Source organism: Neoarius graeffei, chromosome 16 (genome assembly GCF_027579695.1).
Source record: "Neoarius graeffei isolate fNeoGra1 chromosome 16, fNeoGra1.pri, whole genome shotgun sequence".
Classification (NCBI taxonomy): domain Eukaryota; kingdom Metazoa; phylum Chordata; class Actinopteri; order Siluriformes; family Ariidae; genus Neoarius; species Neoarius graeffei.
In genome coordinates, this window is record NC_083584.1 from 9093983 (window position 1) to 9108599 (window position 14617).

The 14617-nt window shown below is 37.7% G+C and overlaps 1 protein-coding gene across 2 annotated transcripts; it reads left to right on the forward strand.

The window, feature by feature from the left end:
• The first annotated feature begins 7225 nt into the window (after window positions 1–7225).
• si:ch211-165g14.1 (transcription factor 20) lies at window positions 7226–12871 on the forward strand. Of its 2 annotated transcripts, none has more exons than XM_060941975.1 (5): window positions 7226–7312; window positions 8167–9464; window positions 11095–11188; window positions 12480–12529; window positions 12618–12871. In XM_060941975.1, exons 2-5 carry the CDS (start codon window positions 8169–8171, stop codon window positions 12660–12662), a joined length of 1485 nt encoding a protein of 494 aa, XP_060797958.1. In that variant the 5' UTR covers window positions 7226–7312; window positions 8167–8168; the 3' UTR covers window positions 12663–12871. The 2 variants fall into 2 exon arrangements, with proteins under 2 accessions (XP_060797958.1, XP_060797957.1); XM_060941974.1 differs by lacking the exon at window positions 7226–7312 and adding an exon at window positions 7579–7668.
• The last annotated feature ends 1746 nt before the right edge of the window (window positions 12872–14617 follow it).

Genomic DNA, 14617 nt, shown 5'->3' on the forward strand with positions numbered 1-14617 from the left:
CTTGCAAATGGAAAAATTCCCCGCCATGTTTCTTCATACTTGTGTGCGCATGTTGATCAGAGGCAGTCACCTGTAAAATTACCAGCTGATTGACAGTTAGTCACGCCCACAAAACTCCACTTCATTACTGGCTTTGTTGTCAGATTAGATTAGCAAAGGGAGCCAACTGTACTAGCTACATACACTCACTGGAGTGTCGTATAATTGTTTGAATTTAACGTTTTACCATTTTGTACTGAAATCTAATAGAATTTGAGAAAATATTGATTGATTGAAATGTCATGGATGCTGAAAAAGGCTAGTACAGGTCAATAACTTTTAGTTTAATTTGTCACATAGATCATAGGGGAAGTATACAGAGCAAAGCCCCAACTGACTTTCAACCCCTTTGACATGGACTTTTACACCAGATGCCCTTCCTGAAGCAACCCTCCCCAATCTTGGGACTGACGCGAAGTATGGGGTTGTGCATTTTTACCTAATCTGCATGTCTTTGAACTGTTGGGGAAACCCATGCAGACACAAGGAGAACATGCAAACTCCACACAGAAAGTCCCCCATCAGCCATGGTGTTCTAACCCAGAACCTTCTTGCTGTGAGGCGACAGTGCTAACCACTAACACCACCATGCCACTTCAAAAACGTTAGCGCTGTGAAATACATATGATGTGATTGTTAAATGGTACCGTATCACGTTATCTGTTATCACCCAAATGAGGATGGGTTCCCTTTTGAGCCTGGTTCCTCTCAAGGTTTCTTCCTCAAGTCATCTGAGGAAGTTTTTTTTCTTGCTACCATCACCACAGGCTTGCTCATTGGGGATAGACTAGGGATAAAATTAGCTCATGTTTAAAGTCACTAAAATTCTGTAAAGCTGCTTTGCGGCGATGTTTATTGTTAAAAACACTAAAAATAAACTTGACTTGATGTGATTGCGCCTTCTATTCCATCAGGAATTACAAGGCCATTTATATGTCTCCAATCCTGTCTGAAACTCTAACCTTTACCTTCCTCCTGTGAGGGTGGGTGTGTGTGTCAATGTGCATGTGACCCTGCTCAAAAAACATGGAGAGGCCTAAGTTGAACATCAGATTTCTACTCAGCAGATTAAACAGAGAGGATGGAATTGCAACAAAACAGTGTCAGAAAAATAGTAGGATTTTTTTTGTGATCTTGCACATAACAGACAGGTTTTAGGACGTTGAACAGAAACCCCATCAATTCCCACAGAGAATATGGTCGCAGCTGAAACTGGACCAGAATAAATCTCAACACTGTGTGATGAACATGTAGCTCATGTGTCAACGAGAGAGGAATATGGCTAGTTATTGAAAATGTTTTACAACAGGAAATTGAAACGGTACTAATTAGAAGGGCACTCTGTAGAGCAGTACCTTCTCAAATGATTAGAGAAGCAGTTTTGAGATCAAAAGGTTGCTGGTTTGAGTCCCTGTTGTCGTCATCAGACACCAGTTAGGCATTGCTGCCTGTCTGCCAGAAAGTTCTCCATTCATCCCGGTTGGTGTATAGGGCAGCCCTCTTGACATCCTCCAATGTCGACCCTCTTGCATTTATAGCATCCTTGATGATGTCCATCCACCTCTTTCTAGGTCTCCCTCTAGGGCTGTTTGTCTTCGGGTGCCACTCAAGCCACCTTGCTGGGGTCTTGGTAGTATCCATTCTCTTGATATGGCCATACCAATGTACTGTAGCTGGCTCTACTCAATGATCTTCAACACACTCTGGACCCCAAGCTGCTCCCTGATGTAATCATTTCTCAGCCGATCGTGCTTGGTCACTCTTCTAATGAGTCTCAGCGTTCTCATCTCTGCAGCCTGAACGGAATTCTTAGTCCTTGTGGTCAGCGACCATGCCTCACAGCCATAGAGCAGAATGGGACACAAGATTCCCTGTAGCAGCAGGAATGGCTGAAGTGCTCTTGAGCAAGGCATCTGACCCCCAACTGCTCTCCAGGCTGCTCTGGTTATGTTGTACATCACTCTGGATAAGAGTGTCTGCTAAATGCCATCAAATCACTTGAACCTATGATCGTACTTAAGCTGTCCACCAAATTTCATCCAAATCTTTTCACTACTTTTTGAGTTACATTGAGAACAGACAAAAAAAAAATCCTCGATCTGCATAAATATCCGAATTTGCATCAAAATCTAATCAATTGTTCCTTGGCCCATGGCTCACCTTTCCTCCAAATTCATCCACTAATTTTTGAGTCAAGTTGGGAACAGACGAAAAAAAAAAATCCTGGATCCACATACATATCTGGATTTACATCAAAATCTGATCAATTGTTCCTTGACCCATGGCTCACCTTTCCTCCAAATTTCATCCAGGTTAGTTCACTACTTTGAGTTACATTGGGAACAGACAAACAAACAAACAAATGGAAGCAAAAACATAACCTCTTCCAACACAGTTGGCGGAGGTAAAAAGCGAGTTTTGCGATGGCCACTTGATTGCCACTGTTGACACAGACATAGGAGCTGAAGCATTAGCAGGCGGAGCAGGAAGTTGGCCAGATCTCTCTTCTAAATGTAGGCTTTCTGTCTGCATTCCCCAGCCCAATACCCAGGCTCACGACAATAACGACACTCTCCAGATTTCCTATCTGTTCTCTTTTCTGACTTTTGTTGACATGTAGCAAAAGCATGAACCCGTTTTGGGTGTGCATCAGAAGATTTAATCATCAGCAAACCAGCAGATTCCATTTCATGCACTCTAGTAGCGAATGCTTGGGGAGTCGTCTGTATTATATTAGGAGTGGTAGTCTGAAGGCCTGTGCATGTTCAGAGGTCATGGTAGTCAGGCAGGTGGATGTATAAACTTCCAGCATCACCATCATGTTCAGTCCACGCTGTGTGAAAACGTTTAACATAGACAAGCAAGTTTAAGTTTTCTAAAGTTTAATAATCATTCAGAAAAGGGCACAGATAAAGGTTGATGAGACCAAAACATCTTGCTCCTTCTTATTTGGCGCAAGAAGAAACAAAGAAATCTCTGTGTACAGTGATTGAGTTGTTCATGTGAACCTTAAAAAGAGAGGGGCGGATTATGCAAAGAGAACAGATGTCTCTTGCACAATGTACCGCACATATACACACGTATTTGCTAGTGTGAGTTGAGTAAGTGGTAGTGTGCCTGTTATAGCTGATGCTCTGCAGTGGCTGAGCTGCGTTACTGGAAAATTGAGCACTTAACGATTTCTCTTTTTATAGGGTGCTATTACTTTACTTTTGTTCTGCTTGAACGGCTAGTCTTATTTATCTTAAATTTATGGATTTCCAAGTAAATGAATTTGTATCCAGTTTGATAAATGAGGCCAGACACTTTAAAAAATGTATTACTTTTTATAATGTGATGTTTGATGCAAGATTGATGTCTGAAGTTTCATGAAAATGCAAATTTGTTTTCTTTGGCAAAAACGTGAGTTCAGTGTGGGAAAATATATCATTATATTGTGTAAGAAGTGCAAGTAAAGTTCACTCCAGATTTGCTGTAAACTCATTGTGATTATAGATGATGTGAAGTTGTGATTTTTAAAGAATTTGAATAAAAAAGACAATTTTGTTCATTTCATGTTTTCATTTTTGCTCATTTTTATGAAGTGTGATGAGAATTCCTCAGTAGCTGATAGATTATGTAAGGAATGAAACACTTGGAGACGTCCTGTTATTAAAAAATAATCAGTGGTGAAGCAAAGTTCAATTTCACAGGTCTCAGTGTATAAAATATGATGGTCTCTGTTCTGAGACTGTAACTATCTACAAGGGTGTACCACAGGGTTCTGTATTAGGCCCACTCTTATTTACAATTTTTAGAAATAATCTAGGTCAAAATGTGTCTGATGCTAATTTCCATTTTTATGCTGAGGACACTGTTGTATACTGCTGTGAGGCAACTCTTGTATGGGCCATTGAATATTTGCAAAAGGCTTTTAGTCTTATCCAAAATACCCTGCTTCAGCTGAAACTGGTTCTTAATGCAGGTAAGACCAAACTTCTGCTGTTCACTAGTTCAAGGGATAGACTACAAACTATCCCCTTGGTGGTTAAAATAGAGGTGGTTAATTATTATAAATATCTGGGTAGTTTGATGACTCACTTTTAAGCCACATGTGCAGCACCTGGTAAAAAGGCTAGGGCTAAAATTGGGATTTTATTTCTGAAATGAGTTGTGCTTTTCTTTTAATGTGTAAAAAAAAAAAAAAGTGTCTTGTCCCCCCCCCCCCTTTTTTTTTAAATCTGTATTTGGATTATGGTGATATTTTAGGTATGCATACCTCTGCTCAGTATCTTCAAATGCTTGACACAGCTTATCATGCTTCCCTGAAGTTTATTACAAATTGTAAAGCTCTGCCTTATCACTGTGATTTGTACTCTCGGGTAGGATGGCCTGCTCTGGCTACCTGTTGACTCTGTCACCGGTACCTTTTTATACAACCCCAATTCCAAAAAAGTTGGAACGATGTGTAAAACAAAAACAATGTGAAAATTTGCAAACCATGGAAACCCTATAGTTCGTGTAAAATAATACAAAGACATCAAGTGTTGAACAATTGTTCATCAAGTGTTGAAACAGAAACTTTATTGTTTTTTGAAAAATATTTGCTCATTTTGAATTTGATGTCAACATGTTTCAGAAAAGTTGGGATGGGGCAACATTCTTCTTCTTTCGATTAGTGGCGTTTCACAATATTTAATTGTATATCACCACCTACTGTACAGGAGTGTGTGAGTTGGTCAGGTCAAGTCATCGGCATGGGGGGGAAAGGGGAATAGGAAAGTATACAAACTAAATTCTTCCCATTAGTCCAGTGTCTGTTAGATACATCATGAGGGCTTTAATCCTCTTTCCCTGCATTCCCTCCTCCTTCAGAATGTTATGAATGTCTCCTTGTTCTAACCATTTTTACCTATGATCGTTTCTTACAGCTGAAGAGAATGTGTTCTACGTCTTCCTTGACCTGACATTCAGCACAAAGCCCATCAGTTTTCCCAAGTATTTGAAGTGTGGCGTTGAGACCAGTGTCCCCTAACCTTAACTTTGTGTAGGTCACTTCCTCTTTTCTGCTAAGTCCCATGGATGTTATTCTCCTCCCCCCAACTTGCTGTTGTATATTAAAGTACTGTCTACCCTTAGTGTCAGCCTCCCATTCATCTTGCCATCTAGTTATAATCTCCGACTTAATGATAGACTTAACTTCACTTTTCCCAAGTGGAACATGAATTTCAACATTGTCATGGTCTAATGCTTCCTTGGCAGTTTTGTCTGCTATTTCATTGCCTTTGAGTCCTATATGAGCTGGAACCCAACAAAATTGGACAGCAAGTCCTAGACTTCTAAGTTGAGCTAACAAATGTTTCGATTCAAGAAGCAAGTCATCCCTTGCTGTTTTACCTGATGAGAAGCTTTGTAGAACTGACAGTGAGTCTGTACATATAATTGATTTTAAGGGTTTGATTTCCTCAAGGCAATGTAAAGCAGTGATTATTCCAGTAAGTTCTATTGAGTAAATTGATAGGGGGCAACAAAAGTTGGGTAATGCTTTAAAAAAAACCCCAAAACTAATTTGGTTAATTGGCAACAGGTTAGTAAGATGATTGGGTATAAAAAGAGCATCCCAGAGGGGCGGAGTCTCTCGGAAGTAAAGATGGGGAGGGGTTCCCTGTTCTGTGAAAGACTGCATGGGCAAACAGTACAACAATTTAACATTCCTCAATGTAAAACTACAAAGAATTTGGGGATCACATGATCTATGGTACATAATATCATAAGGGCGACACGGTGGCATAGTGGTTAGCACTGACGCTTCACAGCAAGAAGATTCTGGGTTCGAGCCCAGTGGTCGATGGGGGCCTTTCCGTGTGGTGTTTGCATGTTCTCCCCATGTCTGTGTGGGTTTCCTCCGGGTGCTCTGGTTTCCCCCACAGCTCAAAGACATGCAGTTAGGTTAACATGGAGTGGTCTTGGGCTGAAGTGCCCTTGAGCAAGGTACCTAACCCCTAATTGCTCCCCGGGCACTGTAGTATGGCTGCCCACTGCTCTGGGTGTATGTGTGTGCGTGTGTTCATTGCTTTAGATGGGTTAAATGCAGAGGATGAATTTCACTGTGCTTGAGTGTGCATGTGACAAAGGCTGCTTCTTTTTCTGAAAGATCAGAGAATCTGTAGAAATCTCTGTACGTGAGAGACAAGGCTGAAAACTGAGATTGGATGCCTGTGATCTTCAGGCCCTCAGGAGACACTGCATTAAAAGCAGACACGTGTCTGTAGTGGAAATCACTGTATGGGCTCAGGAACACTTCAGAAAACCATTGTCTGTGAAAACAGTTCATTACGTTTCAGAGCAATATGCTGCCATCCAGACAAAATCTTTTTCAGGGAAGGCCTTCCTTCTTTCAGCAAGACAATGCCAAACCGCTTTCTGGACATATTAAAACTCCATGGGTCCGTAGTAAGTCTAGGTGCTAAACTGGCCTGCCTGCAGCCTGGACCTGTCTCCCATTTGGTGCATTATGAAGTGCAAAATACGACAATAGAGACCCCAAACTGTTGAGCAACTGAAATTGCATATTGGGCAAGAATGGGACAACATTTCTCTTTCAAAACTACAGCAACTGGTCTCCTCAGTTCCCAAACGTTTACAAAGTGTTGTTAAAAGTAGAGGTGATGCAACAAAGTGATAAACATGTCCCTGTTCTAACTTTTTTTGAAACGTGTGGCTGACATCAAATTCAAAATGAGCATTTTTTTTCTTCCAAAAAAACAATAAAATTTCTCAGTTTCAACATTTGGTATGCTATCTTTGTACTATTTTTAATGAAGTATAGGGTTTCCATGATTGATTTGCAAATCATCGCATTCTGTTTCTATTTACAGTTTACACAGCGTCCCAACTTTTTTGGAATTGGGGTTGTACATTCTTCTTATATTGCATATACATACATATACTCTGTCTCCCCCCTCCCTTTATTTTTTCTGTATCGCGAAAGAGACACCAACTGCTGGATCTTGGCCAATAAACATGATTCTGATTCTGATGCCTGCAGCGACGTAGTGACTTTTATTTTGAAATTCAAGATGTTAAGACATTCCTGGCGGCCATCTTAAAATGGTTAGCGCTGTGATTCAGTGTTTAGCTAATTTGTTTAAATAATGTAAAAACATATATAAATATATCTATTATTTATATTTATTTATATAATTCGGTTTTATTGTGTGAATTTACACATTTTTTATTCAATAATTTGTGCCTTTAGTGGTCTTGAACTCGGTGAACTAAAGATATTTCTCCGGTAAGTCCTGCTAGCTAACAGCTAAGCTAAGCTAATTCTTCGTTGATTATAATGAGCGTTAGCCTTTAAAAAAAAACTCACTTGGCTACTTTATTTTACCGGTTCCGGTGAGCAGAACAGCTCCCAAACCTGTCTTAATAAATTTACATTTTTCTGTTTATTTGTTTAAAGTTGTAAAAATGTTATTTATATAAACTATCACGAAATTTACAGAGTTGAAATATATATTTAAATATATATTATGCCCGAGCTCTTCCTGAGCTAAACCGGAAGTACAGCTGGTGACTGACGAGCAGTTCAGCTCTTTAGCAGAGAAAATATTTTTGTTTAAACATAAATTCGATTTAAAAAAAAAGGTGTGTATGTATACTTTTACATTAAGAGTTTATAAGTGAGGCCGTGTTAAGAAAATATTTATGACTTTATAAACTTTTTTCCGAAGCTTTTACATTTTCAAAAGGCACCAAAACAGGCGTTTGTTTATCTGTCTGTCTGTCTGTATGTCTTATTTTTTTTAAAATAAATACTGATATAAATATTGCTTTGTTGTAGGACATTTATGAAAAGCCTTTGTTAAGCAGATTAGAATCTGTATGAAGAAAAAAATATATATATTTTATAGTAACATTTTAATGACTAAATTAGTTTGCATTTCTTTGTTAATAAATTTCAATAATGTTTAATCATTTGAATATATGTATATTTAATTGTTATTACAAGATTACTGACATATGAATCTGAAACATCAGGGTGAAAAAAAACCCCCAAAACATTAATGTATCTATGCATTACAGTGGAGATGTGTGTGTGTGTGTGTGGTGGTGATTGTTTTCTTTTCCTGTGTTTGTCTCTAGTTATGGATCCTCTGAGCCATCTGAACGTCATGCACCTTCAGGATCCATTTCCCAAGCCTCTGGATCTCACCAAAGCTCTGGATGTGGTGAAGAAGCTGAGCCAGAGTGACCACTCCTCAGGGGCCGACGATATCTGTTCTCATCGCTCAGAGTTCGGTTACAAGTCTGTGTGTGTGCCTTTAAACACCTTACTGCCAAATGGAATCACCAACAGACCTGTGAAGACGCTAATAACCACTACAGGGAACAGCCAGACTGACAACACAGGAGAGGAAAGGAACAGCGCAGGACTTCAGGATGCTCCTTTGTCACGATCACATTCCCGGTTCCTGTTACCTGTTGTCGAAACCTTGTCGTCGGAATATTCTGGATCTGGACACAAGGAGTGCTTTTCCTGTGACGACAGCAGTGCGATCAAGGTGTCTCCAAGTGTTCCGACTGACAATGGTGCCTTTCTGACATGGAGAGTTACAGAAAATGAAAGGAGGAAAGATGTTTCTCCGATCCTGATGGAATCTGATGTGCTCCAAGATAGCGACTCGTTGGAATCCAGAAATGTACTGTCTACCTCAGAAGCAGAAAATGCAGACTACTTTAAACTCACACAGAACGGCTCTGAATCATCATTACCATCACCATCATCATCATCATCATCGAGCCAGAAGAGGGCGCCATCGACCAAGAAAAACAGAAACCAACAGTGCAGGAGGTCTTCAGCAGGCAAGAAAGCAACAGCGAGCACGGCGAAGAGGAGGAGGAAGAAGTGCTCTGGTTTATCCTCAATGTCACCTGCATTTCCTTCCTATGGATCCAAGATCAAGCTGAAGTATGCAAACCGCAAGGAGGAGAAGCGAGAAGGCAAAGGGAACACCTTCACACCATATATCCGTATGGATTTTACTACCTGCACCGTCATCAACTTCGAGGAAGACAGTGATGTCCAGGCGAGGAGAAAGCCCACGGCGTCCCTTGGGATCGTTCCCACCACATCCTGTTTACAGCTGGGACGCCTCAGGTCAGAGGTCAGGCATCAGACCTGTGAGCTGTGCTGCCTGTGCGGTCAGACGGCCAACACCGCAGGTTTGGGGGACCTGCATGGACCGTACCGTCCCTGTGGACCTGATAGGATGACATCCACAGATGTCCTGATAAACGGCGGTACGAAGAGGAAACTGACGTCAGATGAGGTCAGAGAATGCTGGGTCCATGAGGACTGCAGTATCTGGTCAGCGGGCGTTTTCCTCATTAAAGGAAGGCTGTATGGTCTGGACGAGGTGGTCAGACTCGCACAAAAAGCTGTGAGTTTGTGCAGCATAGCTGTGTTTATTATTTAAACAAGGAAAGTTTATTTGGAGGTGTTCCATCAGGTAAACAAATCAAACCCCTGATTAGTCTATGCCCACTTTTTAAGATGACATTATTAAAAAAAAAAAAACTAGCTCAATAAAAATACAAAATCCCGCTCTTTATCGTAAAACAAAGTCAAATAGCAAATAAACTACAAAATCTCCCCAGAGTGTTTACAATGCAGACAAATTAACAAAAAAAGGAAAAAAATAATTATAATTATTTATTGTTTGCTTGTTTTTCCCCCCCCTCTAAACAGCAAATTTGTATTCGGCTGTCAGGAACATGGCACAGTTTAAAGTCTTCAAGTTTTAACCCAAGCAATTTATCAGCAATAAAAACAGAAACCAGTAAATCAGAATTATTGTGATATTTCTTGTTGCCGTTTTCTTATTTATTAACGTTTCTGGAATAATTCTATTTAAACATTTTGAAAATATAACCCACTGAGATCTATGAGGTCACTCAGTGTTATTTATTTAGCAATATGGAAATTATTTGCACTTATTCAGCAGTTTGTAAGATTTTTCGTGTCATGGGTGACATCGCAGACCTGACTGAGGATTTTTCCCTCCAATATTCCCCACTAATATTCTTCCAGTGTTTTTAGATAAGATATTCCTTTATTGATGCCCATGAAGAGAAATGCAGGTGTGACAGCAGCTCAAGTACAGAGTAAAATATAAATAAAAGTAGACTAAGTTAAAAAGAAATCACTAATATTTCTCCAATATTTCACTAATATTCTTCCAGTATTCCTCCAATATTCCGCTGATATTCCAGTAATATTCCACCAATATTCCTTTATATATTTGTGGAAATTAAAATTGTTTATTAAGAGTTAACAGGATGTGTATGTGACTGTTTTGCTGAGTTCTGATATTTTTAAGAAGCACAAAACATGTTGGGCTTTCTGTCACGTGTGTTTTTAAAGGTGCTCATTTAATTATTTATTTATGTAATTTTATTTGTTGTAATTATTTATTCATAAAGTAACTATAAAACATTTTTAGAAATGCTCTTGTCATGATATAGCCTCAGGTGCTGACATGGCATTTAAAAAAAAATTCCCTCACTTTTTCTGAGCTGTAATAAATAAGTTGTAGCTCATACCAGACGTTCAACAGCTCCTTTAGTTTATATAAAGATCAACACCGATGAAATGTAACATGACCTGGGACAGTGAGTAAAGGACAAATGGGCCTGTTAAACCATCTTAAATAAATTTAGTCCATTCTGTATTTGACTGTCAGTGGAACAAAACAAATCCTCAATTATTTTAGGACAATTTTCCAAAAAATAAACGTTACAGAACCAAAAGAATACATTTTGCCCTGATTTTGATTGGCCAAACGGTGTGAAACAGCTGTTGAAGGCTCAGCAACCTTACAGTAAGTATTAATCTGCTCATTATGATACTGTTTTATATTCCGGTTCTTCGTGTTGGTGTGATGATCCGTATTTACTGTATAAACACTCAACTGTGCAGCTACAGCTCATGTATTCAGAACCTGGTGTATCTTGAAGTGCCTGAATTTGGACTGAAGTGAACATGAAGTGTTGTCTTGGTGAATGTTTCAGGTGTGTTCGTGTTGTCTCAGATGTGGTGCCACGCTGGGATGCTTCTTCAAAGGCTGCCCAAATAAATACCACTTCCCCTGCGCTCTCCAGTCTGGTAAGCTTCTGTGTGCCACAAGCAGATGTTTTTAAATGGTGAAAATATCTCCTCCTTTCTCCTTAAGAATCAAATTTGTATCATATCTGATTCAGTGATATTATCAAATATTGAATCTTTACATTAAGAATCGAATCGTAGCAGATTCAGTGGTATCACCAAATATTGAATCTTTACCTTAAGAATCAAAGTCATATCTTTTGTATCAAATTCAGTGGTACCAAATATTGAATTGTTACTTTAAGAATCAAAATTGAATCGTGTCAGATTCAGTGGTATCATTCACATTTGAATCTTTACCTTCAGAATCAAAATCGAATTGTATCAGATTCAGCGGTATCATCAAATATTGAATCATTACCTTAAGAATCAAAACTGAATTGTATCTGATTCAGCATTATCGTTAAATATCAAACCTTTATCTTAAGAATCAAAATCGAATTGCATCTGATTCATTTATTTCATGAAGAATCGTTACCTTAAGAATTGAAACCAAATCATATCAGATTCAGTGGTATCATCAAGTATCGAATCTTTACCTTCGGAATCAAAATTGAATCATATCAGATTCAGTGGTATCACCAAATATTGAATCTTTGCCTAAATAATTGAATCGTATCAGATTCAGTGTTATCACAGAATATTGAGTCTTTGCCTAAAGAATTGAATCGTATCAGATTCAGTGTTATCACAGAATATTGAATCTTTGCCTAAAGAATTGAATCGTATCAGATTCAGTGTTATCACAGAATATTGACTCTTTACCTTAGGAATCAAAATCGAATCATATAAGATTCAGTGATGTATCGTTTCATTATCAAAAATTGTAACGTAGCAGATCACATCAGAACGTTCTATCATTTGCGTTACGTTGCAGTTTTGTCACTTCCGATATTATATTCGCTTTACGTCATCTTTTTGGATCTTGTCATGTCCTCATTTAGTGGAAACAAACTCATTCTCCTTTTCATCTGGAAATTTCCAGAAAGCTGCTCTCTCAAGTGAGTTTCACGGTAACAGGTTATCTGTCTGCAGTAATCTCACGTACGCTGTACAGGCTGTAGACAGAGATTAAATTTTAAAACAAAATATAATCCTCGGAGAGAAGCTGGAGCAGCGTGTCGGTACTTGCAGATGTCAGTGGTGCTTGTCTTATTCATGTGTATTTGTGAGAAGCATGTAAACTCCATGTCACACGGCTTGCTCATCTTGTTTGAGCGCTTTTTTTTTTTTTTTAATTTATGGTTGTCTTCAAATGAGTGCCTTTATTTATGTATTTACTTATTTACAGAATGTGTGTTTAATGAGGAAAACTTTACTCTCAGATGTCCAAAGCACAAGGTATTGTGTTTTAACAACATTTTAGTCATGAATCACTTTTTTTTTTTTGTGTTCCTCTAAATATTCTTGTTGGTTCTTTATTCCTCAGAATAAATCAGGACTCGGAGCGAGCAGACTGCAGAAGAACAGGTGACGATGTGAAGGCAGCAGACGACTATCACGGGAATTTAGAATTAGACTTTTTATTCCTTTTTTTTAGCTTCAACAGATTTTTTTTTCTTTCAAATTAAAATTGATTTAAAACATGACATTTTATAGATGCTTTGGGCAGTAAAGCTGTTTTTATTTTACTTTGTCATAAAAATCCTCAATTTTTGTAACATTTAAATCAAATTTACAGAAATTAGCAACATTTTACAAAATCTTTCTTTCTTTCTTTCTTTCTTTCTTTCTTTCTTTCTTTCTTTCATTCATTTTTTTATTTATTTATTTATTTGATTGATTGCTGGTTTTCTTTTTTCCTTTTTATTCCTGTCCATCCAAATTGATTGATTCTTTCTTTCTTTCTTTTTATTTCCTTCCTTCTCTTTCTCTCCACAACCCGTTTTTTCTCACTTTTTTTATTATTGTAGTTTTTTGTTGTTTTCTTCTTTTTTCAGTTTTTCTTATTCTTATTTATTTTTACCTTTTAAAAAAAATTTTCATTTTTTCATTTTGTGTTTGCTTGTTTGCTGGTTTTCTTTTCTTCTTTCTCCCTCCCTCCCTCATGAACCTTTTCTTTCTTTCTTTCTTTCTTTCTTTCTTTCTTTCTTTCTTTCTTTCTTTCTTTCTTTCTTTCTTTCTTAAAATTAAACGTGCATCTTTTTTCCATCCTTCCTCATCATTGAAAAGGGAAATAATGTAAAATATTAGCAGTGAGAAGAAGAAAGAAAAAATAAAATCTATTCAAATAACAATAAAAAACTATACAAATAAAACCAAAGTATCATAATTAAAATAATATAAAGTTAGTTCCAAGCTAAAGGGAATTAAAATGTTTTAAGCTTTTTCATTTTTTTCCCCTTTTAAATCATAAATCGATGGAGCTTGATAAATATTTCATGATACTGTGATATCATGAGAAGTGTGATATTTAGTACTGAGTAAAATAATAATAATAATGACGATGATGATTATGCTCTTTGTGTCCCTCTGACAGTTGAACCCTGGTGTGAGTTTCGTGATTCGGAGTGAGAGTTTATATCAGGGTTATTTTCTTTTTCCCCTCTCTGTAAAATGTTGAGCTGTTTACATTTTCCTCACATGCAGAGGAACGTCTCTGAAACTGAACTGCCTTCACCTTCACTGTTGCTGCCTTTTTAAAGAAAATAAATAACCAGTTGTTTTTAGAGCACTGGAGGGTCATCTCACCGTTCCACCGACAGGATTTTATTCAGCCACACCTCATTCCTTTACCATATCTCATGTGCACTTGTATAATGTTTGTTTGTTGTTATTGTTTGCAGCTTTTCCACTGAAAGGATGTTCACTTTTTTTTGCAAAAAAAAAAAAAGCCCCTGACAAAAACAGATGCTGGATTTCTTTGTAAAATGTGATAGTTTCATGGTTTAAATATAAATGCTAGTGGTAATTATTATTTGGACAGTTATTTATCCAACTGTTAAGATTTTCACTGTGGAGATTTTCTGGTCCTTGTTTAAGTGCTCTCTATTTAACACCAGTCTGTGATGCTGGACATGTCGGGTTTCTCCGACGGTACCATATGCACTATATATATATTGAACATATTTTTATTTATTACTGATGAATGAGTGTGTATTTATTGACAGATGAACAACCTCAGCTGAAAAGACTACACACTTTTTGGCACTTTAGAAATGCAGGGAATTATTATTATTATTATTATGATAGGACATGATGGCTGTTGCACTTTTTGTCCGGGAGACAAACTTTATGGCCTGAGATTTGGAGAAAGTATGTGTAGGATTTTACCCTATGCCTTTTTTTTAAATGTATTTTTAATTTATTTTTAATTTTTTTAATTTATGTATTATTATTTTTTGTTTAAATGTTTGTAGGTTCTAATAAATGCTTTTGCACTGTTTGGCTGTGTGTGTTTGGAGGAAGGGGCTGATGGTGGCACTAGAG